This window comes from Puma concolor, chromosome B1, assembly GCF_028749965.1.
Source record: "Puma concolor isolate L17-30 chromosome B1, mPumCon1.1.hap2, whole genome shotgun sequence".
NCBI classification, from domain to species: Eukaryota; Metazoa; Chordata; class Mammalia; order Carnivora; family Felidae; genus Puma; species Puma concolor.
This window is the reverse complement of record NC_141670.1, coordinates 123,066,065-123,093,195: the sequence shown is the minus strand read 5'-3', so window position 1 is coordinate 123,093,195 and position 27,131 is coordinate 123,066,065. Positions and strand designations below refer to the sequence as shown.

General features: G+C 41.0%; 1 protein-coding gene across 1 annotated transcript; it reads right to left on the bottom strand.

Moving 5' to 3' along the window:
• Positions 1-21,343: 21,343 nt before the first annotated feature.
• Positions 21,344-26,262, bottom strand: DDIT4L (DNA damage inducible transcript 4 like). Its single transcript, XM_025922329.2, has 3 exons — positions 25,901-26,262; positions 25,457-25,596; positions 21,344-23,572 (listed from the first exon to the last, which is right to left on the bottom strand). Exons 2-3 carry the CDS (start codon positions 25,545-25,547, stop codon positions 23,082-23,084), a joined length of 582 nt encoding a protein of 193 aa, XP_025778114.1. The 5' UTR covers positions 25,548-25,596; positions 25,901-26,262; the 3' UTR covers positions 21,344-23,081.
• Between the last annotated feature and the right edge of the window lie 869 nt (positions 26,263-27,131).

Here is a 27,131-nt window from a genome sequence, read left to right as displayed (position 1 = left end):
CTGGATTATATGTTGCCTATTTTCTCCTTTAGGATTTTGATGGCTTCCTGTCTTATGTTTAGGTCTTTCATCTGTTTTGAGCTTATTTTGTATGTTGTGTAAGAAAGCTATCCAGGTTCATTCTTCTGCATGTCGCTGTCCAGTTTTCCCAACACCATTTGCTGAAGAGATGGTCTTTTCTCCATTGGCTACTTTTTCCTGCTTTGTCAAAGATCAGGTGGTCATATGTTTGTGGGTCCATTTCTGGGTCCTCGATTCTGATCCATTGATCTGAGTGTCTGTTTTTGTGCCAGTACCAAACTGTTTTGATGATTACAGCTTTGTAAAATATTTTGAAGTTTGAGACTGTGATGCCTCCAGTTTTGGTTTTCTTTTTCAGGATTGGCTTTGGCCATTTGGGATCTTTTCTGGTTCCACACAAATTTTAGGATTATTTTTTCTAACTCTGTGAAGAACGCTGGTGCTATTTTGATAGGGATTTCTTAGAGTTTGAGAGGATCTTAAAAGCCAAAGGGAGTCCAGTGCCTGCTACAGGCATTCCATTCACAGCCTCTATGCTAAGCAGTACCCCAGCCTGTCCTCCTAGAGAGAAAAGGCTCATGTGTTTGAAAAGCATTCTCAGGCAGATCCAGTGGCTACATGGTGCTCTGTTGGTCCAAAGGAGATGTCCTTTCATAAAATCTACCATTCTCAGAAAGATCACGTAATTGTTCTTATTTTTTGTATGAAAGTCCTTCAAATATTCAAAGATAGTCCTTTCTTCAAATTAAACAACTTTTCTCTTAATCTCTAGGGGTTGCCAATGTTTCCCTCAGAATGCAGAGCACAGAACAGACATGATTACCAAGTACTTTTTCCGGCAAATTTTTGTTAAGTCAGATCAGTCCCCTACTGCCATGAGGAATTTTTTTTTTAACCTAAAAGAAGATTTTATTTTTATTTTATTATTTTTTTTAACGTTTATTTATTTTTTTTGGGACAGAGAGAGACAGAGCATGAACGGGGGAGGGGCAGAGAGAGAGGGAGACACAGAATCAGAAACAGGCTCCAGGCTCTGAGCCATCAGCCCAGAGCCCGACGCGGGGCTCAAACTCACGGACCGCGAGATCGTGACCTGGCTGAAGTCGGATGCTTAACTGACTGCGCCACCCAGGAGCCCCAAAAGAAGATTTTATTAATACCTGAATCAGGATTTAAACTGAGACCTGTATGGTTTCAAAGATATGCTTTTCCTAGCACTGTATTATTCAGTTATAACCTACATTCCAGGCACAAAAACTCTGATTTTCTCCAAATACCCAGTGTCCATCATAATTCTCCACAAACTGTCACTTCTGCCTGCAACACGTTTATTCATTTTTGTCCTGGTAAATTTTAACTCAGTTGTCTATATGCAAGACTCTACCTTTTGCTCCCTAGGCCCTACCCTGTCACCCAACAGACAGTTCTTACTTCATGAGCCCATATGATAGACCTCACACACATCTATAGAGGAGAAAGTGGAGACAACGGTCCAGGTTGTTGTCATTTTTAAGTTTGCTCAATTTTCCTTAAAATAGTTAAAAAGAATTTTTTTAATGTTTATTTATTTTTGACAGAGAGAGAGAGAGAGAGAGAGCATGAGCAGGGGAGGGGCAGAGAGAGAGGGAGGCACAGAATCCAAAGCAGGCTCCAGGCTCTGAGCTGTCAGTATAGAGCCTGATGTGGGGCTCAAACTCACAGAGTGTGAGATCATGACCTGAGCCGAAGTCAGACGCTCAACCTACTGAGCCACCCAGGAGCCCCTCAATTTTACTTAAAATAGTTTAAACTCACAGAGGACTAACCATGTCAGCAATGCCTTTGAATCAAAGATAGTTGGATAAAATATTTTTGCAGAATTTATCCATTTGAAATGGAGTTGGATAGGGCACATGGGAGGCTCAGACGGTTATAAGCACCTGACTTTGGCTCAGGTAATGATCTTATAGTCATGGGTTTGAGCCCTGCTTCCGGCTCTATGCTGACAGCTCAGAGCCTGGAGCCTGCTTCGGATTCTGTGTCTCCCTCTTTCTCTACCCCTCCCCCACTCATGCTCTGTCTCTCTCTTTCTCTCTCTCAAAACTAAATAAACATAAAAAAAAAAAATAAATGGAGTTGGGGGGCACCTGAGTGGCTCAGTCAATTAAATGTTCAACTCTCGATTTCGGCTCAGGTGGATGATCTCACAGTTTGTGAGATCAAACCTTGCGTCAGGCTCTGCACTGACAGTGTGGAGCCAGTTTGGGATTCTCTCTCTTCCTCTCTCTCTGCCCCTCCCCTGCTCATGTGTGCTCTCTGTGTCTCTCTCAAAAATAAATCAATGAACAAAATAAAGAGAAATTTAAAAAAATGGAGTTGGAAATATTTCAGGAACAGGTAGTCAGAGGTCTTTAAGTATTCTTTTTCCTACTCAGGAAATCCTATAAATCTCCCCAAATATTCCATTTTCTAAAGGTTTTCAGTAGTATTCAAGTTTATTTTTTAAATAATAGAAACAAAAATACGTTACCTTTGGTGTTAGATGCTTCTGGACATTTTTAAGCAAGAAAACATTTTAGAAGTTTTTTCGTTTTTAAAAACATTAGGTACTTGCTTTCCATTAAGGCATATTTTATTATATACATTCTTATTGTATATTAATCACAGAAATGAGTATTTTACTTAATGTTATCAGACACACTAACATTTCTGCTGACAATTTCCCTGAGGATTTTCTCATTTCTGAGTTTTGAGGACGGTAAGACTGCATGATACCTAATGACCAAGAGGATTAATTTATATTATATTTAGAAACATAACTGCCCACATGTTACTACAACCAAGTGCTAGCCAACAGTTTTAGCTTTTGCAAAACCAGCTTTATTTTCTTTATGTAATGTCCGGAAACACTATTAAGGTTGCTTTTTTTGGTTTTGTTTTTGGTTATTCTCATTATTTTTAAAATCAACACTTAATTTTGAGCAGTGCTACCCGGATTCTATTTTTTTCTCATTTATGATAATAGCAGACTGCCTTAACGCATTAACTGAACTCTGTTCTTTTCATGATTTTTATCTTCTCAGGAATATAAATCAATAAAATTTGCAAAGCACAAGGAACATGTCTTGATGTAGTCTGAATATCAGAAAACTCAATATATTTACTCAGAGCCTGTACTGAAGTAATGTGACACAGGTCACATAAAAATAGACAGTTGTAGCAATTTACCCTTCAGCATGCATTTATCAGTCACAGGAGAGCATCCAAAAGTTCTGTGAATTACTTGAATTTCCTGTCCTTTTTCTTTAGTTGCTTTGAAATTTGAGAAAGAACAGCCTTGCAGCTGCTGGCCAAAGAGCTACCAAGTAAGACGTATGTTTAAAGCAAAGAATGGTGTTAGATTCTTATTGAAAAGGACACACAGGGCCTGTTAACCTCATAAACAGCTAAGAACAACAAAGCATGGAGATTGTTGGGTGACTTTTAGACTCAGGATATCAGAGAATCAGAGAAATGGGACCTCTTTCTGCATTTATTAAGAACATTTAAGATCGTAACTGAAATGCCCTCCAGGCAGGTGATAGGGTCAGGTGAAACCAGTGACGGGTCAGGTGGGGACAGTGGCCCACTGTGATGCATATACTCATCTGCAGGAAGAAGCTTCCTTGCAGCAACGGTATGTTATTATTACTCTAAGGGAATGCAGTCCTTGCGGCACGTTGTGGGATTTCTCGGAAAGACGGAAACCTGGATTTTAATGGGAAAGTTTCGGGGCTACTTTGCACAACTTCACAAATGGTGAAAATACAGCATACACAGCAGCACATACTATGCCTATATGCGAACCAAACAAAAGATTGCACAAGCGTTAAATTTGACCCGTTGGTGGGCAGTCTGCTGTTTCTGGTTTACACTGTTAGAAAGTTTTTTGTTGTTATTGAAACAAGGCCCGTTTTCCAGTAGCTTTAATTCCTTGGATCTTAGGGTCGTGTCAAACAAATGGAATTTTTACGCACACACATATGCACACACGCGAACAGTGTGTCAAATATTTGAAGTCAGTTATCATATTTCTTTATTTAAATTTAGGCTCTGGGGAGTCAGTCGTGGAAATACATTGTTAGTGTGTTACGACTGAACAGTAATGAATGTAGGCTAGTCCTATCGTGCACGCTTTTTCCCCATCTGAATGATAACAGTTACTTTAATAATGCATTCTAGAATCTTGCCTTAAATCAAGGTCAAGACAACTGGTCTGTTGCTTGGAGAATCTGCCAATCTGTGGTCTACTCAGTAGAGAGCTCTAAAGGTCTGCCACCTGTGGGCTTCTTCCTGCCAAGTCCTTGAACCCTTGAGAGTATGGCTGGCGGGGTACTTGGTGAGTGGGATCCTAAAATAGTCTGTTGTGTTTGCACCTGGTGGTGAGGGAACTTGGAGGGAATTTAGCCCCTTGGTGACTCTATGAACTTTAGACTCTCTCACGAATTCCCTCTGTATGTGTGGCCCATATCAGACTGCAAGGACACGCTTAAAAGCAAGTAGTAAAGATTGCTAAATTTGTGCTGTGCACAGTTCCAAGTTCTCTCTCTCTCTCTTTCTATTTTAAGTCATTAAATCCTCATGATAGCCCTATGAGGTGTTAGTGTTACATTTACTGACCAGGAGACTATTCACAAGAAACCCATCCAAGGCCACGCAGTTGATCAGTGATAAAGCGTGGATTTAGACCAGGTTCCAGGATGTGTACATCTTCCTTCCCATAGTTCTGCCTATGTCCCTGGGTCTTCAATATCAATTCAAATCCTTTCACAGACTGGAACTGGGCTATATAAAATACCTACTTTGGGAGAACTGGGATCTACTCGCTGCCCTGTGTCTGGCTCTCAGCCAGCCTGACCTCCCATGTGCCCCACACCACCTCTGTACCAGCCCACACACCGTGGCAAACCTCCAGGGTGTCCATGCATGGCCATGGAAGTCTTGTGGCTTGTTGCTGACCTGCCTTGACGCTTCCGTCTTCATCCAATATTGAACTCCAGGCTCTGCAGTCACTGTGTTCCCTGACTGCAGAACCTGGGGTTTGTCATTGGTCCCCTCTATGTTTGAACCTTGGTCTAACTGGACTTTCTAGTGTTTAATGGCTGTTGCTGTCCTGTCCCTGCTGAACCCCAAACTGACATGGGTTTGCATTTGGGTTCGACAACTTAATGGCTGTGAGACCTTGAACAAGTTAAATATCTTTTCAAGGTTTACCCGTTAGCAAAAGGGAGCAATTATTTTTTGGATTGAGAAGTAACAAGTAACATACATAATATGGTCTAGTACAGCATCTAACACAAAAGTGTTCAAATGATACTTCTTACTATATGATAAGTTTTACTGGAAGTAGGAATGGAGTAACTCCCAACCAGACCTTGAAAATCTCAGCTTTTACCTTAAGCCTGACATGGCTGCCCAGGAAAAGACAAAAGCACTTGTAATCTTTGAATAGTCAACAACTCCCAGTTTAAAAAACTGGGCCCTAATAAGCCCTTACCCATGAGAACAATTGATTAGATGTGAGTTTATCAGGAATGATCAATCAGAACGATCATTTACAGTATACACGCAATGAAAGAAACATAAAAATTTTGTTATGTATTAATTTATTTAAGCTACCATTTTATAAAGAAATTCTGATAGGATGGATTATGCTTATGTTTACTTGATTCTTCTTCTTCTTTTTTTTTTTAAAGCTGTGTGTTACAATCCATTCTCTGTTGGTGGGTTCAAATGAACTTCACTTTAGAAAACACACACTTACTGGAATATTTGGAAAACGTAGAAAAATATAAAAAAGAAAGAAAAAATTACCTATAATTGCATAAATCAGAGATAAATGCAGATAACATTTTGGTGTGTATCCTTCTAATCTTTTTTCTTTGTAATTATAAAGTAAATAAGGATATAATAATAGGAAATACAGATAAGAATTTCCCAAATCATTAAATTGTTTATGAAAAATAAATTTTAAATGATGATATAGGGTAATCATCAAGACAGAATGGTATTGGCACAAAAAACAGACACATAGACCAATGGAATAGAGTAGAGACTCCAGAATTAGACCCACAAAAGTATGGCCAGCTAATCTTTGACAAAGCAGGAAAGAAGATCCAATGGAAAAAAGACAGTCTCTTTAACAAATGGTGCTGGGAGAACTGGACAGCAACATGCAGAAGAATGAAACTAGACCACTTTCTTACACCATTCACAAAAATAAACTCAAAATGTATAAAGGACCTGAATGTGAGACGGGAGACCATCAAAACCCTAGGGGAGAAAGCAGGAAAAAAACCTCTCTGACCTCAGCTGCAGCAATTTCTTACTTGACACATCTCCAAAGGCAAGGGAATTAAAAGCAAAAATGAACTTTTGGGACCTCATGAAGATAAAAAACTTCTGCACTACAAAGGAAACAATCAACAAAACTAAAAAGCAACCAACAAAATGGGAAAAGATATTTGCAAATGACATATCAGACAAAAAGCTAGTATCCAAAATCTATAAAGAACTCACCAAACTCCACACCCGAAAAACAAATAATTCAGTGAAGAAATGGGCAGAAGACATGAATAGACAGTTCTCTAAAGAAGACATAGATGGCCAACAGGCACATGAAAAGATGCTCAACATCACTCCTCATCAGGGAAATACAAATGAAAGCCACACCGAGATACCACCTCACGCCAGTCAGAGTGGCTAAAATGAACAAATCAGGAGACTATAGATGCTGGAGAGGATGTGGAGAAATGGGAACCCTCTTGCACTGTTGGTGGGAATGCAAACTGGTGCAGCCACTCTGGAAAACAATGTGGAGGTTCCTCAAAAAACTTAAAAATAGATCTAGCCTATGACCCAGCAGTAGCACTGCTAGGAATTTACCCAAGGAATACAGGAGTGCTGATGCATAGGGGTACTTGTACTCCAATGTTTATAGCAGCACTTTCAACAATAGCCAAATTATGGAAAGAGCCTAAATGTCCATTAACTGATGAATGGATAAAGAAATTGTGGTTTATATACACAATGGAGTACTAGGCAATGAGAAAGAATGAAATATAGCCTTTTGTAGCAACGTGGATGGAACTGGAGAGTGTTATGCTAAGTGAAATAAGTCATACAGAGAAAGACAGATACCATATGTTTTCATTCTTATGTGGATCCTGAGAAACTTAACAGAAGACCGTGGGGGAGGGGAAGAAAAAAAAAAAAAAAGAGAGAGGGAGAGAGCCAAAGCATAAGAGACTCTTAAAAACTGAGAACAAACTGAGGGTTGATGGGGGGTGGGAGGGTGGGGAGGGTGGCTGATGGGTATTGAGGAGGGCACCTTTTGGGATGAGCACTGGGTGTTGTATGCAAACCAATTTGACAATAAATTTCATATTAAAAAGTAAAGTTCTGAAAAAAACAAACAAAAAAAATGATGTAGGAATCCCATCCTGTGAGTATATGGCCATATCATATTTAATTAACAAGTTACTTGATAGCATTCCAATTTTTACTTCTATAAAATGAATATCTTAAAAAAAATTTTTTTTAATGTTTATTTATTTTTGAGACAGAGAGAGACAGAGCATGAACGGGGTAGGGTCAGAGAGAGGGAGACACAGAATCCGAAACAGGCTCCAGGCTCTGAGCTGTCAGCACAGAGCCCGACGCGGGACTCGAACTCACAGACCCCTGAGATCATGACCTGAGCGGAAGTCGGCCGCTTAACCGACTGAGCCACCCAGGCGCCCCTAAAATGAATATCTTTAAAGATATGGCTTCTTCTTTTTTCTTCAGCTCTTTAATCCCTTTTCTGTGGCTAAGGCCGCCCCCCCCCCCCCCCCGAAGCCAAAAGATACGCCAGATATTTGATTTCCCGGCCTCCTTTGCAGCTAGCCTGGGGTCTCTTAGAACTTGAATGGAAGGATAGCACACTGAAGAAGCAGGGCTGTGCAAAATTTATGTGCTGAGAAGGGTGGCAGCCCGTTCCCTTCATGGACAGTGGCAGTGCTGTCCTTGGGGATGGCACGGAGTTAGAAAATGTGAATATTTCAAATCTCTTTATCCTTATTTAAATATGCCTTCGGAAAGGCTAATTTAACTTACATTCCCGTAGCCCTGAGCACACCCCATCTAATCCCTTTACTTGTAAAACATGTGTTTCCATAAGACACAGCGCTTCAAAAGCTATTGTTAAATAGGGGGAAGATGTCAGTACAATGTGGAATTTGTTCTGGGCATGAGCAATTTCACCACAGTGGTCAACAAATAACAAAAACGGAGGGCAGGTTCGTTACATGAGCACATGAGAGGCAGCAAGCCATAGAAGAATACAGTACTATGTATGGGGCCCATTCACCTCCTCGGCTCCCTCTGGCATCAGTTTGGCCACACGCTCTGTCTTAGAAGTACATACGAATTTATTTTCCCATGTTGTTTTGTGATTTTTCTCCTGTGACCGGACAGTCTAATCCTTCCTCACACACCCTTGCGTTAAGCTAGCTTTCACTTTTTTGAAGGTAGAATCATGTATTTACTGTAGTATTTTTGTTTTATTTCTTTTATTTTTTTTTGCTTTTGCAGCTTTTTGTTTATTTGTTTAATTAGAATTGTTACTGGCGTTGTGAGTGCTGTGCTTACATCACACATGTTTTGCATGCCCTCCTCTAATCCTGTTTTTTTCTACGAACTCTTGTTATTTTTGGAGTACAGTTCAGCAGGAAAGATGGTTTCTGATAAATGCTACACTGGGCTGCAGGAGAAACATGGGTAGTGTCCTCACTTGCCCAGTCACATCAAATCCCAGAGAGACTTGTTAACCCCAGATTTCAGAACCTACTCCGATCTGATTAGGAATCTCCGGGGATGGTTCTGGCCCTCTGTTAACATGCTACCAGGCGATTCTTATGTTATACCAGATAGGGAAGCTGCCCTACTCTGCCAGGGAATAGTAAGAATGGTTTCTTGTTTTTGTTTTTCACATGAACATGGTATTACCCTCGGTTAAAGACCCCCTGTTAAAAGTAGTTAATTACAACTCTACTACCTTTGTGATTAAAGTCGTCCAGGTCCATAGGGTCCTCCAGGCTGTCTGATTTTATTTGCAGTCTTCCTTTTAAGGCAAATATTCTCAGACTTCATTTCATTCCCTCGCACCAATGATGAACCCAAGCAGTCTGCATAAGGGGCCTGCTCATATCTTCATTGTATAATATATTAGTTATCAACTATGACACAATAAAAGCTTTCTCTTTAAATGATACACACAGGATAAGTGAATTTTAAGCTGCTTTATAAATAGTAAGTGCAAATCTTGTGAAGATGGGGTTCTGAGATGAAGGGTAGGATAAACAAAGGTCCTGGCAGTGGGGCGGGGGGGATGTCTTGTCAATAGAAGCTTTAAATGCGATTAAATAGACATCTTATGTTTAGAGGTCATTTCTGCTCATTTGTTTCTTTGTTTTAATACTTTTTGTTTGCTTGCTCGGCCTAGTTCTGAATTTTTAAAAGAGGGAACTTGATTTTGTTTATTTTCCCTGCTTGAGCTAAAGTATAGAAAAGACACATTGTAAGTCTGTCATAAAAGGTTTATTATAAACTGTGTAATTTGTTGTAACACTCAGTAAACTCAGCATAATAAATATAAACCGACTCATAATGGCAATCTTTGAATTCCAGAAACGCTTTTCTTCCAAAACGACCTTGTTCATTGCTCTTCTATTTACACCTCTGAGGCTGGAAATCCCTAGTTTATATCAACATTCACCTGGATTTACTGTCACTTTCTCTACTTGTTAAAGGGAAACACAACATATACCAGTCTGGGAGCAATGAGAATTAGTTGTTTTAAACTACAACACACTCTAGTCTTTCCAATGATTCAAATGTTGATAGATGGAATCATTTGCATGCCCAGCAGTTTGGGTTGATCGTCATGAAGAAGTAAAGCAATACTTCTCAGAGCTCTAAATCAAGAGCAGCCTTGAAATTGAGCTCCTAGGGGCGCCTGGGTGGCGCAGTCGGTTAAGCGTCCACCTTCAGCCGGGTCACGATCTCGCGGTCCGTGAGTTAGAGCCCCGCTCAGGCTCTGGGCTGATGGCTCAGAGCCTGGAACCTGTTTCCGACTCTGTGTCTCGCTCTCTCTCTGCCCCTCCCCCGTTCATGCTCTGTCTCTCTCTGTCCCAAAAATAAATAAATGTTGAAAAAAAAATTAAAAAAAAAAAAAAAAGAAAGAAAGAAATTGAGCTCCTATAGTTCACACTAGTATTTCTGTAACTCCAGAGGCAAAGCACTCTTCGCCCCCATAGGAACCGGAAGAGGCCATCTGGTTTGGTTCTGTACACAATAGCATGTTATTCTGGTCCTTGTCTTCAACTGGGCCCTTTCACATTTGGAGAAAGGATTATAAAAAAAGAGTTTTCTCATGGTCTGGTTGTTTTTCATCATACCCAGGATCACATGTGAAGAAGTCTAGGGCACGCAAAAGTTTAGAGAGCTGCTCCTGCCATTTGGGGAGTTATTCTTATGCCAATTTCAAGTGAGTCAGGTCAGAATTTTCCAGCTGTGCTCTCCACCTACAGCAAATACATGAGACCCTAGCAAAAACCCTTCGCTGGTACACACCTCCTTTGCTTAATTATGGATACATGATATATTAGTTAGATTTGTGGCTGTATCCGAGTTATTCCACATGAGCCTAAGGACACTATATTGTAGGTTACCCTTTGAGACTGAGGCACAGTTGAGGCCAACAGGGATTCTGATCATTTAGAATTTAAAGCATTCTTAGATTTTTCTCTTTTTCAGCATTTCAATAAACCTTTTTTCTCAGTTCTGTCTTCCCATATTCCCCTGAAGAGTACTGGTTGTTATAAAGGATACCATACCTCGGTGCACCATCCAGGTCTGGGGCGCTCATTCCCCAGCGGCTGGCAGTGTTGGTGTCGACAGCTGTCAACCGACCCCCTTCTCCAGGCATTGCTTGCACCCAAGCCCATGGTTCTTGGTGGCAGAACTCCAGTAAAAAGTCACATTCCTCCACTCAATTTTCAGAACTAAGCCAATGTCTAACCTAGAACCCATTTACTGAAGGAGAGATCGAAACCCGCGGAGATAAAACTCCAGCAATCCCATGACAAACACGTACAAGAAGGATACCCCCGGTTCTTTCCCAGAGTGACTTACAACCATCTACTTGGATAGCTGGACCACAGAAAGTGAGAGACACATAATTTCAAGATGTGTCAGACATGGGGTCTGAGTGAACACTGAGGATCTAGCACCTGAGTGTCATTGCGACCTCCAAATAATAGACGGAGCCCTGGCCCAGGTCCTCCTCAGAGCACAGCCACTGGGCTCACGTTTGCACCTGCTGGTCACTTCCTCAGTCCCCAAAGGTATAATTCCAATGGACATATCTGGTAGTTGGTACAAGATATTGGTGCTTTGGCCTATGGAGTAGGAACTACTATTGTGGGAACGGCCGGAAGTAAGTGGACAAGTGTGGCAACCATGGCCTAGCGATGTGGTGACCAGGTGCTCAGACCTCTCAGCAGTGAGGGTCTGGGTCACTCCACTAGGAAGTCACCTGACGAGGAGAGGTGATCACAGAGGAAGCGGGGAATCTAGAATGGTAGTAAGGAAGGAATAATGCTCAGGTGTGGCTGTGACACCACCCACACTAGCATGGTTGGAGTTTGTCCCATCAACTTTCCTCTGTCAGTCTCCCCAGGAAAAGAGATCAATCAGAATCCTGTAAGGGCTGGACCCAGAATCTATGACATGACACAGGGGACCCGAGCGGCACACGCACAAGGGGCTGGGGTGGATACTGCGATGTGTTCACTCAGATTCCTCTTCATGTCTGAGGCTGGCATCACCCAAGCTGTTGGAGATGTTGGTGGCTGACTGCTCACAGCTGAGGCAACACCCCAGGAATCACCTTCAGCTAAAGGGTGCAGCCTTGACCAGAGTCACACACCCCTGTCCTAGGCATCCCACCTTGAATGCCTGCTCAGTAGGCGAGAGGATAAAGGTCAAACCCTATTCCTTCAGAGAGCACAATTCTGAAGGACATCCAAACTCTGGAGCTTCCTGAGGGACCAGGTAAGGCCTCTGGTCTTTTGAGAATGTACTTTTGAGAAAGCACTTTTGAGAATGTACTTGAGAATGAACTTTCTGTTCAAGTTTTTCCTTTGCTCAGTTCTATTTCCTTCTTTTTTCCAGAGGTGTTGATCAAAAAACATTAAGTTCCTGCTGGCAAATCTCTACCTCAGAGTCTACTTTAGGGAACCCCACCTCAGGCAGTTATTAAGACAGAACTGATGCCAAATGTAAGATCTGTGGTAATCTTGTTTTATGGAAGCTTCAATAAGTTCTCTCATTACCCATTCTGGGTAATGTTATTACCTTCTACATTAAACGAGCAGCAGGAAAACCTGAATACCAGAAGTTCATTGGTGTCCTTTTTTTCTTCCTTATATCCAGCCCCCAAAGCCAGTTCATTTTCTCTTGTAACGGCTCTTGAGCTAATTATCATCATCGTCATTATTATATTTAACATAAATGGTTTCTTCTCTAGTTTCGATTTTTTTCCCTTCTCACTTGGGCTATTTCAATTTGTTCTTCACTGACCTCTTGCCTTCTGTCTATTGCTTCTTTATCATTATATTCAACATTGTCTGATTGACTTCCCCCAAATCTGTATTGTAATAGCACCTCACCAATTACAAACATGAAATAGCTCAACTATGTAGAAACTGTATTTCTCGGGATTGCTTCCCAAAGAAGCATTCTGGGCCCATTCTGGGCCATATTGACCTCTAATAAATAGTTGTTGAATAATGACAAAGACAAAAATCTAAGTCTCTGCCTTCAAGTTTCTCAGAATGATTTCAATTTTTTTTCTGCTGCCTCATTCTATGTGAAACACTCTCCCTTGAATAAACCTCACGAATATCAATCCTTTTCAAAAAAATATAAAATATTCAAGCACACAGAAAAATAAAGCAAATCAGAAAATACCTATCTGTGTACTGGATTTTAAGTGTGCAAACGTATTTATCTTTAGTTTTTGATTAATAACTCATTAGAGATTCTCATACTGCATTCTCAGATCTCATCCTATGCTCTCTCTAGGGGTAACTATTATACTGAATTAGTTTTTATTTTTTACCTGTATGTTACATCCTGTTACTACATATGTATGGATCCACAAACAATATGTATTATACTATACTATTTTTTCTTTTTTTTTTAATGTTTATTTTTGAGAGAGAGAGAGAGAGAGAGACAGAGAGACAGAGCATGAGTGGGGGAGGGGCAGAGAGAGAGTGAGACAGAGAATCTGAAGCAGGCTCCAGGCTCTGAGCTGTCAGCACAGATCCTTATGCCGGGCTCAAACTTACAGACTGTGAGATCATGACCTGAGCCAAAGCCGGACGCTTAACCAACTGTGCCACTCAGCCACCCCTTCTTCTTTTTTTTTTTTATTTCAGTAAACACAATATTGACATGTAGTTATGCTAAAATATGTTCCCTTATTTTTCTTACATCTGTATTTAGGTTCCAATTTTCATGCCTATGACTCCCGTCTTTTCCAAAAAATCAGATTTTGAGTTTTTCAGCATCCTGTTTTTTATGTTTCTTAATTCTTTAATTACTACTTCTATATTTATCATCTCCCCCCTTTTAGTTTTTGGGATTTCAAAACTTCATCTTCTAACGTCTTGGAGATGTCACACATTGATTTTCAAGTTTTTTTCCCCTCATATAAATATTTAAGGCTATACATTTCTTTTTATAGGTTGTCCTTTTTTTTTTTTTTAAGTTTACTTATTTATTTTGAGAGAGAGGGAGAGTGAGTGAGCTGGGGAAGGATAGAGAGAGAGGGAGAGAAGGAGAATCCCAAGCATGCTCTACACTGTCACTGCGGAACCTGATTTGTGGCTCAAACTCATGAATTGTGAGATCATGACCTGAGCTGAAATCAAGAATCAGAGACTTAACCCACTGAGCCATCCAGGTGCCCCATCTTTCTATGGATTGTCTTAACTGCATCCTAGATGTCTTTGATATGTAACAGTTTCATTATCATTAAACTCTAAGGTTTTTCTTATTATTTGACCTATGAATTATGTAGAAGTATGTGTATTTGTGTTTAAATCCCCAAATTTATGGCTGTTTTGTGGTTATTTTTATGTTTTTCCTATTTCGCAGAACAATCTGCATTAATTTCAGGTTTTCTTTGTGTTATATGTAAATTGTGGTAAATTTTTGAGAATATATGAAAGTAATGTGTATTTACTAAGTTGGAGGTTTATAGTTCATTGCATGGTTTACTAAACACAATATGTAGTTGTCATTTGAATCTTCCACTTCTTTAATTCTTATTTATTTGTTTATGTATTTAATTAATTACTTTGATTAATTTATTTATTAAGTAGGCTTCACGCCCAGCACGTAGCCCAACACTGGGCTTGAACTCACGGCCCTGAGATCAAAACCTGAACTGAGATCAAGAGTTGATGCTTAACTGACTGAGCCACTGAAGTGCCCCTGAATAATTAATTCTCTTTTATGTTCATCTTTCAATTATTGAGAGAAGTGTATTAATACCATTCACTAGGCTTCTGAATTATTCAATTAGAATTTTATGAATTTGCACTTAACATTTTGAGACTGTTTTGTTGGGTACACATGTATTAATCAGGATAGAAAAGTCACTTGTTTACTGTGCTTGCTTTGCAACAACAAATGGCAGGCTCAGGTCTTAATACTGGCTTCTGGGAAGCAAACCTCTGTAAGTGGTCATGTTTCTGCATGTCTTCCAAGTGAGGCATGTCTGGACTATTTTTTCAAGAAAGTTTATATAGTGAACAACAGTGGAAGAGAGTGTCTCCCTCTGGAGCAAAGGGCAGGCATGCCCGTTATAAAAGGCTTGGGTTCCCTCGGTTCAGAGTTCCTTTCCTTTAGGTATCTGGGCCCAACATCACTGCTCCTTGGGGACAGGAGGAATGAGGTGACTGATGCAGATATGCTGATGCCGTGCTGCTTCTGGGGTGTGAGTGATAAAATCCTTTGTCTCTCACCCAAGAGTCTTGAGTCTTATACAGGAACCCATGAAACGGTGGCAGGCTAACACATGACCTCTAAAGCAGGAGAAATCTTAGGCCATCTAGAATTCTCGACACCAGACTCGCTTCCCTTCCTGTTAAAGCTTGTTTGTGCTGCTGCTAATACTTCCTTTATACTCCACAGTGCCTGTTATAGAAAGTTCTATTTATGTGGTAGCTACCTGGACAATTCTCTGAAACACAATAACAGTTGACTCAATATCTTTATGCTATTGCTGATAGGACATTGCAAAATGCTCTTTTATACTCGCTCCAAAGGGCTATAGTCTGGAGTTTTGCCTCGAAACACACTTAGAAAACCACCCTCATCTTTCCCAGCAAAATCATACTTGAGGTATAATTTGATTTTTGATTTGAGATTTGACTTGTTTGCCTTTGCATTTTCTTCGGCATGTTCTGAGTATATTGAAGAAGTTTTTTTTTCTATATTTGCAAGTTATTAACTAATAGGTTTATGTAAATAACTTGACCTAATTATCAGTTCTGGAAATAAGATCAATCCTTAATTATCCAGCTGACTAAGTTCCTAGGCAGCCTCTTTCAAATAGTCTGCACTTCTTAGCATGCTCTGTCATAATTTCTCATATATTGTGTGATCAGGCAATAAAAATCATTTTATATTATCTTCTGCAAAGGTAAATGTGTCAAAAGATTAATAATATGTAGCCCATGGCCGAATGGTAATGATTTTTGCATTGCATGTTGTTTTTCATTATTTATTCTGTGGGTTCCTTCCATGGTGAGAATAATTGAAAGCTGGTTATAATTATTGTTGAAGTGTGTTCAAGATATTTATACTAGGAAAAATTCGCGACCCAAATAAATGATTAGATCTTCTGATTTCTTAGAGCTAGTCTAGTGAAAATACACTTTCTGTAAGTACAGAAAATTCTTAGGTAGAGGTATAGTTTGAATTTCATTTAACTTTTTAAATTGCCCATAGTCTTTTAAAACTTTAAAATATTGTATTAACTATTGAGAAGGTACAAAAAAAGATTTATAAAATACATGTAAAGCATAAGGAGTCAGGATTCAACAATATATGTGTGCCCACCTCCTGCATACTTTCTTATCCTTTCAGATATCCCCCCACCATCTTACAAATCTGTGCTTCCTAAATCCCTGGATTTTTTAAAATAGATAAACCGCATTTTTGGCATCCCTAAACATTTTAGTTTTTCATGTTTTTAATCATTACATAAACAGAAAAATAGCCTCTTAATTCTTTTGTGATTTCTCTTGCATTCAATATTATATCTTAAAGTTTCCTCCAGGTCATTCGTGGTTTCAATTCCATTCATTTTTATTGTTGTTTAGCATTCCAGTTACGACTATAGCACAATTCACTTATCACAATTCATTACATTTGTGGGCATTTGTGTTGTTTCCACGCTGTTCTTCCAGTCTGATGCTGAATTGTCAGTCTCCTGGCATGCAGATGTGAGTAGTCACCATTGAGAAATGAGTGCAGGAATACATAAATGTTTTCCCTGAGGGATGTGAGGCGTGCATAATTTTTAGGGAACCAATTTCCAAGCCCTTTCCTCTATAAGCGCTCTTCCTAAAAATTGATCTTCCTGAGAAGTTACTTGAGATGCAGGTCTTGATTGCTCGCTTCCTGTGTAAAGGCCCTCTTTCTCCATTTCACAAAAGACGTGCGTCTCTCTGTTGGCCAATCTTAATACAATGCTATATTTTGGGGTGTAATGACCTAGCTTGTAAGGTACCAAACAAAGGGACAGTTTGAAATATTGCTGTAGGATAGTATTGAGAATGCGAACTATTTGAATGTCTGGTTGTATGGGCTGACTTGTATACCCCTGATATTTGTATGTGGAAGTCCTAACCCGCAGTACCTCAGCATGTGACTGTACCTGTAGGCAGGGTCTTTAAAGAGATGATTAAATTAAACAAGGTCATTAGGGTGACTCCTAATGCAATACGACTGACGTCCTTATAAGAAGAGGAGATTTGGACGTAAACAGTGCAGAGGGAAGACAATGTGAAGATTGAGAAAGAGGACAGGCACGCACTAGCCCGGGAGAGTGCCTTCAGAGAAAACACCTTGATTCTGCCAACACCTTGATCTCACATGTTAGCTTCCAGGATTGCAAGGAAATATATTTCTCTTTAAGCCACCCCTTCTGTGGTATTTGTTCTGGCAGTGTAAGCAAACTAGGTAATCCATCTCGGTAACAAGTCTTTTTGCAAGTCGGGTGTTTTTTAATCCTTTGATTGCAATAATATTGAAAGAAAATCTTAATTGAATTATCTGCTTATTGATCATTGAAAATATTTTTTGGTGATTCATATTTGTGTGATTTTGGCATCTTGAAAGTAGCTCAAAGATTGATTACAATTTGATATTGTAATAACTACATCTCCTCAATTCCCATGTACTTATTGATATAAATATGTTTTTTCAGAGCTTACATCTGTAGAAACATAAGAAATGATGCCTAATCCTCTAATTCTAGCAAAACCCAGTTATTTATCTATAAATTAATTCACTACTTTAAAAGAATCATCTGAGAGATGATAGTATTTTTGTGTTTAGTAGTATTTATAAAATTCAAAAACATACTTAATGTTGTTTTGATAATTGTATATGATTATTATTCGTAAAGTTAACTCGATCAAAACATTAACATTTAAAGTCTAATGATTACAGGAAATTTTTAAAAATGTAATTTTAATTTATAATCTTGATTTTATTGTAGAGAAGAAATATTAATAAAAGACTTTCAAGCTTAAAATATATTATATGAAGGTGGAGTGCCTCGGTGGCCCAGTTGGTTAAGTGTCTGACTCTTGATTTCAGCTTAGGTCATGTTCTCACCGTATGTGAGTTGGAGCCCCTCGTCGGGCTCTGTACTGACAGTGCAGAGCCTGCTTGGGATCCTCTCTGACTCCCTCTGCCCCTCTCCCTCGCTCTCACTCTCTCTCTTTGAAAAATAAATAAACATTAACAATTATATTATATGAAGGTAAAATTCGATGTAAAAAGTAGACTTTAAGAAAGCACCGAAAAAAGTAAAAAGTAACACTGAAAAATTGTACTCTGTTGAAGATCTTACTTTAGTGTTTTCTAAGTAGATGTTACTGTGTATTAAATTATCATACTATTTACAGCCCACTGGAAACATTTCCCAATGTAGTCATTTCATTAAAAAAATTGGTATTTGTTGCATATTGGAAGATACATCATTTGCAACTTTTTAGACTTAGGATGAAATTTTTGGATGGCAATTTAATAATATGGCAGGGGGCGTGTTTTCATAGAAATTTAAAGATGTGCAGCAAGCAAAAAAGTTTGAAGAACACTGGTCTAGTTATGATAACTAAAAAGGGAATTGATGAAACATAAAATATGTTAAACTTCAACTCTACAAACTAATGCCAGAGGGCAGAGATACATGTAGCGATCAGCATGTTGAAGTAAGGTTTTGTTTTTTTTTTCCATATCCTCATCAACATTTGGAATTTTCAGATTTTAAACTTTTTACATTTTTTTTTAAATAAAATGATGTCTGTACATTGGTGTCTTGTGTTTTTAATTTGCATTTCTCTTATTACTAGTTAAATTGAGCCTCTTTTCATATACTTCTCAGCCGTATGGGCTTCCTTCTCTGTAGAGTGCCTATTCAAGCTTTTGCCTATATTTTTGGGTTGTTTGTGTTATTCTAATTGCTTTGAAAGGATTCTTAATATGTTCTCGTTACTCTTTTTCAGTTATATGTATATAAGATACTTTGTTCCAGCACATGACTTGTGTTTTCCTTCTATCTGTAGTGTGATGTGATAAATAGAAGTTTCAGTGATTTCTGTGCATCTTATTGAGATATCTTTCCCTACATCAAAATCATAAAATTTATATTGTCTTCTAAAAATTTCCCTTTTACATTGAATTCTTTTATCAATCTGGAATTTATTTTTGTACTTGATATATATGCATCTAATTCCATTTTTTCACGTAGATAAATGGTTACTATAGCGTCAATTACTGAAAAACACCATCATTTACCCATTGATCTCAAGTGCCAACTGTACTGTAAATCAACTTTCCTTATATGTCTAGGGATGGTTCTGGTCTCTTTATTGTTTCATAGACTAACTCATTTCTTCCTGTGTGGCAGAAACAGTTTGTCAAGCCCACTTCTTTCTGGGCACACTGTGCCACTACATTTCCCAGCCCTTCTTGGAATTGATAGGGCCATGTGACTGAGTTCTGTATGAGAGGTTGGCAGATCGTGTACGTAACTTCCACACCTGGCCCCCGAATTTCCCATGAAACCCTTCACAGTTTCTTCTCTTGTCTGTGGCAGATGCAGAGGATCCGATGGAGTAGGGGGAGTCTATATTCAATGGCAGGCATCTGGGGTTCTGAATATCTGCTCCTCCTCGCACATCACCATGTACCTTTCCCTCTTCATCTGCTGCCAACCTGCCTTGGACTTTTGTTATTATCATCACTTATTTAAACCAATGTAGTTAATTGAGAACTGAGTGTAATAGACCGCTAAGATTTTTTACACTTGTACATCCTTCCACTGTGCAAATGGAAAACTGTCAATAGGGCAGCATGAAGCTGACTCCGTAAGGATATAAATTATTATTGGTGAAACAGATTCCGGAGACTGAATCCATTACTATAATACTATCTTCCTATTAATAAGAGGAAAATACGACATCTCATTCTCTCAAGAGGCCATCACACATTGTAGCTAACAGTTTATTCTCTACTGGGAGAGAGAGGGGACAGATTACACCTTTTTTTGAAGGTACATGAGAAAATAACCAGGCCAATTGTACAAGACAGGCATGAAGGTGCCAGGACTGAAATGCACGTATTTTAAACATTTGGATTTTTTTTTTTTTTTTTTTTTTTAAGCATAGCTCAGCTCCAGTGAATGGTGAATACTGACAGTAGTTTCCTCGTTTTTCCTACCTGAAAAGAAACTACATTAATAACTCTTCAAATTTAGCAGCAGATGTTTCTGGCATTGTTTTTACAGGCTTTTCGTGATGTGGATAAGGTCTCCGTGCTACCTTGTGCACTTGGTAGCAGCATGGTGAACTTGGCCCATGAGTCGGCTTGGTTTTATATAGTACTCTAGCTCTCCTGCATAACTTGCTGACTTTGGACAGGTTACTAAACCTGTGTCTGGACAGTTAGCTACAAGATAGAGATTACCGTAATCTCATTTCATAGGGCTCTGGGAGAAGTGAGATCATGGGTGTGAAGCACCTAGAACAGAGCCCAATAGTTACTGTTATTAAATGTGGGCTGAACGGTTTGAGAGATCTGAGCTAATGACCATAAATAAGGAGACAGAAAAAAATAGGTGAAAAGATTAAAAAGTCAACTTGACAGTAGTAGAATTAGAAAGATACGGGGCGCCTAGGTGGCTTAGTCGGTTAAGTGACCGACTTCAGCTCAGATCTTGATCTCATGGTTCGTGGGTTTGAGCCCCACACAGGGCTCTGTGCTGTCCAGCTGAGAGCCTGGAGCCTGCTTCAGATTCTGTCTCTCTCTCTCTCTCTCTCTGCCCCTCCCCTGCTCACACTCTATCTCTCTCTCAAAAAATAAACATTGAGGGGCGCCTGGGTGGCGCAGTCGGTTAAGCGTCTGACTTCAGCCAGGTCACGATCTTGCGGTCCGTGAGTTCGAGCCCCGCGTCAGGCTCTGGGCTGATGGCTCGGAGACTGGAGCCTGCTTCAGATTCTGTGTCTCCCTCTCTCTGACCCTCCCCCGTTCATGCTCTGTCTCTCTCTGTTCCAAAAATAAATAAACGTTGAAAAAAAAAAAATTTAAAAAAAAAAAATAAACATTGAAAAGAAAGATATGTTCAAATGGAATAAACTAGTGAAAATGAAAATATACACTGATCTTACAATTTGATATAGACACAGTTGATACAGTTTTGGCTTGTAAAAATGTGGTTGCCAAAGGAACTCAAATTATTAGTGTTTTTCTATAAAAATGATCGTCATTGAAAAATCATGAAGCAAATCACTATTGATACATAAGCACATGTGATAAATATAATTGGACTATTACAATGAAGGGTACAAAGAGCCTTTGCCAAAAAGGAGTAATTGTTTGGTCATCCTCCCTTAAATATTGTCAGATATATTTTCAAGCGATTATTGCTATCAACTCATTAAAGACAACAGGATTAAAAATATATGAAGCTTTATTGTCAAAAATAGACAAACTTTAATTTCCTTGAACAGGAATATTAATTTCAGACTCTCCATAAGCCATCAACCATTTTATGAGCACAAAAGACACGAGTCAATGACAAATGACAACTGTTAGTGGAAGAAGGACAGCGGTTCTACATCCACACCCGAGAAGCCATGCGCAAGGAATCACAGTGACCTTTGCAGCCCTAAACAATAACAGACATGCAAACAAGGTTGACTTATCTTGGCCCAGTCCTATAAAGATCAGCTTTGCGGTATCTTTCCAAACAGGAAGAGTTTGATTTGTTAGACCGCTTGCTGATTTGAATAGTTAAGTTTTAGGTCACTTATGGGATCAGCCGCGCCTGCTTTTGAGTAACGCCAGGATGAAGACATTTGTCCCTAGGAGCCTGGCCTCAGTTATGTAAAGCAGCACTAATAATTTGGGCGGGAGACCTGAATAAACTCCTTATAGGTGACTTCGGGCAAAAATGTGAGGGTCTTGCTGAATTGAATACCACAGTGGGGAGGCTACACTCTACGATTGATTAAACAAGGATGGCTAGTGATCTAGCACGTTGGAATAAGAAAAAAACCAGGTCTTTCTTGTTCTCCAGGGACGGGTATCCAAGGCTGAAGAAACCTGGTTAGCTAGACCATGATTTTCATTCTCTACCGTACTATAAAGCAGATATCCAAAGACAAAGCGGACTTAATAGGCTCATCTCGATAATGAAAAGTGGTAGCATGTACGTATCTCCTTTGAAGATTCAGGTTAAGGAGAGACACTTCGGTTCCCAGGAGAAGCCAGGGCCAGATAACACCGACACAGTGAGAGGCTTCGTCTGAGGTTAAGCATACGTAATAACGAAAAGAAGCTACATTATCAAGCAAATGATAAAGGAAGTGGATCTGGGAACTCACTTCCCGGCCCCATACACATTCACCAGTGGAGGAGTAATCAACTAGATGCCAAAAAAATCAGTTCAACACTTTCCACTTTTCGAGTTGAAAAATAACGGTCAATACTTGAGCACTAGAAAAAGGGAGCCTGTCGCGTACCGTATCTAAAACACCACCGTGGTGACTGAAATGACGATACGCACTGCACTTTCGCTGCCTCTTAGAAAAAGAAGCACAGGCAGGATGCAAAGAAACGGAAGGAGCTCTGTTCTTGATGTGACACTGCCTATCACTCCTGCACGGGGTTAACTTTTAATTAAGTTCGCCCACTACATTCTACCCTCCAGTCTAGGCACCCTTCATATTTGAGTCGGGGCAGGAAACTGGTGTGGGCCGCTGGAAGTTTTGACAGGCTAAGCATCATTAGGTTTCTGTGACTGAAAGGATCGCTGTGGAAACATATAGAAAAAAAAGCCATATGAAAATCAAACTAGGCACAGTTGGTTTACAGTCTCTTTAGCAAGACTACCTGGAAAAAGCGAGGTCACACGGAAAACTAAAGTGGATTGCTTCTTTTATTCCATGCCATTTTGTGAAAACATGTGATACAGGCAGAGAATGTACGCTTTCTCGGGTCCTTTCTCAAAGGCCATGAAATCAATCAGCTTTTTAGTTGGGTTGCTGTCAACGTGGAGGCATGGAAGGGAGATGACTCAGTGTGGGGTTTCTCGTTGAGAGCAGGCAGGGTGACTACAAATGACTCTCGGGGGCAGCTGCGCAGTTTTATTATCCAATTGTAAGAAGGGCCTTTAAAATGTTTCCTCCTCAGCACTCCTCAATGACTGTTGTTCCAATCAAGGAGTAAAGCTTTTTCTTAACGAGGCGGAATCCTGAACTCAGGATCAGAGTCCGCCTGAGGCCAGATGAGAAGCGACCTCGGCTGAAGAAAAAGTCCCTGAAGCTAGTCCATGAGCAGTTCTCCTGCTTAAAGACAAGTGTGAGCTCAAAAGTGGGCACCACGCTCGAATCACACACAATCTTATCCAGCTTTTTACATACGTTTTCAATTTCCAAGTTCACGTGCATAACACAGCCTCGCAGGCCACAGGGCTCAGTGGAGGAAAGCCGCAGGACATCTTGAGCGATTCTCTGGGTCAGTTTCTCAGGGACAAGGACTCTTGAGCAACCAAGTTTGGTTTGCTTTGATTTGGACAGACAGTTTTCCAGCATTTTAACCAAACTCTGGCAAGTCGTCTCCTCAAATATCACCTCATTGAGGTTGGGTTCAGGAACAGCATAATCCCAGTAGTCAAAATCTGCAGAAAACGTTAAGTTCAAGGTGAAAGAAAGAAACACACCAGGATAACAACATTGGTGACTTCTATCTATCTATTATGTCTACCTGTTGCTAGTGTTTGTTTGGGAGTCTGGAGACTTCACTTTGCTATTAACTAGCTGGGTAACCCAGCAAGTCACTAAACGTGACTTGAGATTGGAACTTGACTGAGACTGGAAATTCATCTATGGGATAAAGGTTTTGATAAATAGGGCATAACCTTTTTTTTTTTTTTTTTTTTTTAACACTTACATGCGTATACACACACAAGCTTACACATTGTCTCAAAAATCCATATATGGTTATCTGAGAACACCAGTGATTTTTTCTTTCTTGCTCCCTCACTTGCTCTGAGGGTTTTCTAATTTTGTTTTACAGAGAACACACATTACCTCTGGAATAAAAATGGTTATAATTTTTTTTTTTGTTTTGATGGACTGTTACTTTCTAAGATTATATGTGTTTGTTCTTGTAAAACACAGAAGTTTTGCTCCTGTTCCTTAGTGATGAACTTGAGATGAACTTACTGAGTTACATTAAATATTGAATTTGTGTCTTTCTTTCAAAGTCTCTACTGGAATGGTCTGCAGATCCCAATTTTAGCTTCAACCACTCTGATTAAAAATTGCTCAAAGGAAGACCTTTGAGGTTCACGAGGATATTTATAACTGGCTGGGTAGTTTTCGCAGCCAAGCAAAACAAAACAGTCCTAGGAAAATAAAATTAGATTTGCTCAAAGGAAAAGAGATACTCTGCATTTGGTCACCTACTACCTTCCAAATTAATCCTACCACTTGGCAGGTTGCCACACCACACACACACATACACACACACACACACACACACACACACACACACACACAGAGTCAAGTGAGCATGGCTCCTCTCCCTAGGCATACTTCACCTTCTTTGACTCCTGCCTTTTCCTCTCTCCACATCATGCATTCAGTTAGATCATTTTTTTTTATAACTAAATGAAACAAATACGCTCCTAATTAGAAGGCTCCGTATTTTACCTATATTGAAGACAGAGAATTTTAGAGCTTTGGCCTATAAAATTAGGTCATCAACCACTTTGCCTTCTAAATGAGGAAAACCCAAAGATCTTAGGCAATTTGTCTATGCCTCACAGTTCCTTAGTGCCAGAGCAGTATGTTAACCTAGAAACTGCTGCTTAAAACTGCAAATGAAAACGTGTCCTGCACCACCGCTGTTTTAAAATTTCTTTTCGGCATTAAAAACAGAAGACTGGGTGTATGTACAAATAGAATACTACTCGGCAATCAAAAGGAACGCATACTGATCTAAGCCACAACATTGAAGGATCTCCACATCACTAGACTGCCGGGAAGGAATCAGTTGTAAAAGTGTATATTACATGATTCCATTTGCATGAAACTGTAGAGGCGAAACTAATTTATGGAGACAAAAAGCAGATCATTGTTTCCCTGGGGACAAGGGAGGGCGAGAGTGGAGAACTGATGGCAAATGGGTACATGAGAATTTGAGGGGAGGGGTGATGGCAGGGGTTCTAAGGGTGAACATATTTGTTAAAACACAAAACTGTACACTTAAAATTCGCCGTAACTTCACAACCCCATAAGGAATCTAGATAACTTTTAATCCCAAACAGCCTGTTGGCCGCAAACTAGACCATGCAGCCTTCGGTTATTTTATTTTTTGCTGCTTTTGTTTCTCACTACCATGAACAGAATGTGCTAGAAAGTTTGGGAAGGAGTCTTTTCAGATGGATTTTGTAGTGCTCCGACATCAAGGAAAGGGGCGCCACCGCCCGCCCACCCATCTCTTCTATCCAGGGGCTTCGACTCTGGAGTAGAGAGAGGCGGGCAGCTGGGAAACTCACCGTTCAGCAGGCTCCCCGGGTGGAAGCCATGGTCCAGCAACTCTGAAATGCTGCCCGGGTTCTTACTGCTCAAACTGCCAGTTGCAACCATGGTCAACGGCTCCGTTTCCCTCGCGGGGCGGAACGGCCTTTCCGGGGCGCTGGAAAAAGAAGGCAACAAGGGCAGATTTGCAAAAGGAGGCAAGACGTGCAGAGGCTTCTAAAATGCCCTGCGTCCCCGAAGCAAACTAGCCGAGCCAGTCATTTTCCAAAGGGGAGGGACCGGCCTCCGCAACTCCAGTTTACAAAGTCCCGGGAGTGGAGAGGCCGGCTACAGCCGCAACCTAAAACGAATTCAAAGTTGCAAAACTTGGAGCCAACCTGCCCCGCGGGGCTCACCCCTGCGCCCGGAACTGTAGAGCCCTCCGGCCCTGCTCCCTCCCCCAAGGCCTCAGCCTCGCTCACCTGCCTGGGGTTCCTTGGGGCGGGCGCGCTCGCCGGCTGAGCTGCGGGGTAAACGGAGGCAGGCACTCTCCTCCTCTCTCGGAGGCTCAGGGACCTGCAGACCCGAGCAGCGATCAGCCCCAAGCCCACGTAGCACCCGCTCCGACGAGCAGCATAGCCCCTTGGGCCGCGAGCACTTTATAGGCCCAGCCTTCTCACCCAGGCGCGGCCCGCCCACCTGCACCACCCCTCTGCGGCCCTGCGCCCCGCCCTTCCCGGGGTCGGTTCGCAATTCAACCCTGACTCTTGCAGCAGCCCAAGAGGAGCCGCTAGGAAGTTGAGGATAAGCTCGCAGCAGGGTAGACACCTGCTGTTTCCTGGGTGGGCCGCAGGTCACCGAGTCCGCAATTCCCGGTGCACGACTCTCCAAAAACTGACCACTCCCCTTCCACCACTAACTCGGATTCTTTGGCGCGACCCCACCCCCAGCGCGCGCGCACACTCTCGTGCTGCCTGTGCCCTGTTCAGATTCTGTCCCGGGCGGCTGGAGGCTTTCCGCCCTTTCCGTCCATTGCCGTGGCTCGAGGCTTTGCTGTGTCATACTGAACACTTTGCTTATGTCTTCTAGGATGTTCAGGGAGCGTCATTTATGCACTTAGCTGAGGCCTCCAACCAAGTCAACTGTACTCGGTGTAGGTCCCAGGTTTCTACCTCCTCCCCTTCGAGCCGCGGTCAGATCTAGTTTGCCTCTTCCGCTTCGGAGGCTCTCCAGCATTTTCGGAAGGGCTTCATCTTCCACTGAGCTCCCGGCACCCTTCCTGCGGTTTCATCCATGACTAATGCGTTTTCTCCGCGAGAAGGGTGAACCTGGGACTCTTCTAATTAGACCTGGCTCCAGAGCGCCGGGAGCTTGAATGAAGGGGAGTTTGGCAACAGCACTAAAAGCAAAACCATTAGTGGGACTTTAGCGGCTTCTTCCACCCTCCTGATCGTCAGGAGCGATTGTCATTCCCCGAGGCAGACATATCTGGCGAGCCCTGTTAGGGGGAGAAGCCCGGTCTCGGGCAGCCTTAAAGGGGCTTGGGCGATGGAGATAACGGAAGTTTTAGAACGTGCTAGGTAGGAATAATCCGTGTGTGGCTTGCTGCTCATTTCCCGAACCGAGCGCACCGAGAGACACAGGAGTCGCGCAGAGTCAACCTGCTCGCACAACCCATGAGCAGGAGGCCAAACATTATGTTTTCTTTCAAAG

Coding starts and splice junctions, on each gene's coding strand:
- DDIT4L (XM_025922329.2), bottom strand. CDS start 25,547: ATGGTTGCAACTGGCAGTTTGAGCAGTAAGAACCCGGGCAGCATTTCA. Junction 23,573..25,456: donor CCCGGGGAGCCTGCTGAACG/GTGAGTTTCCCA, acceptor CGTTTTCTGCAG/ATTTTGACTACTGGGATTAT.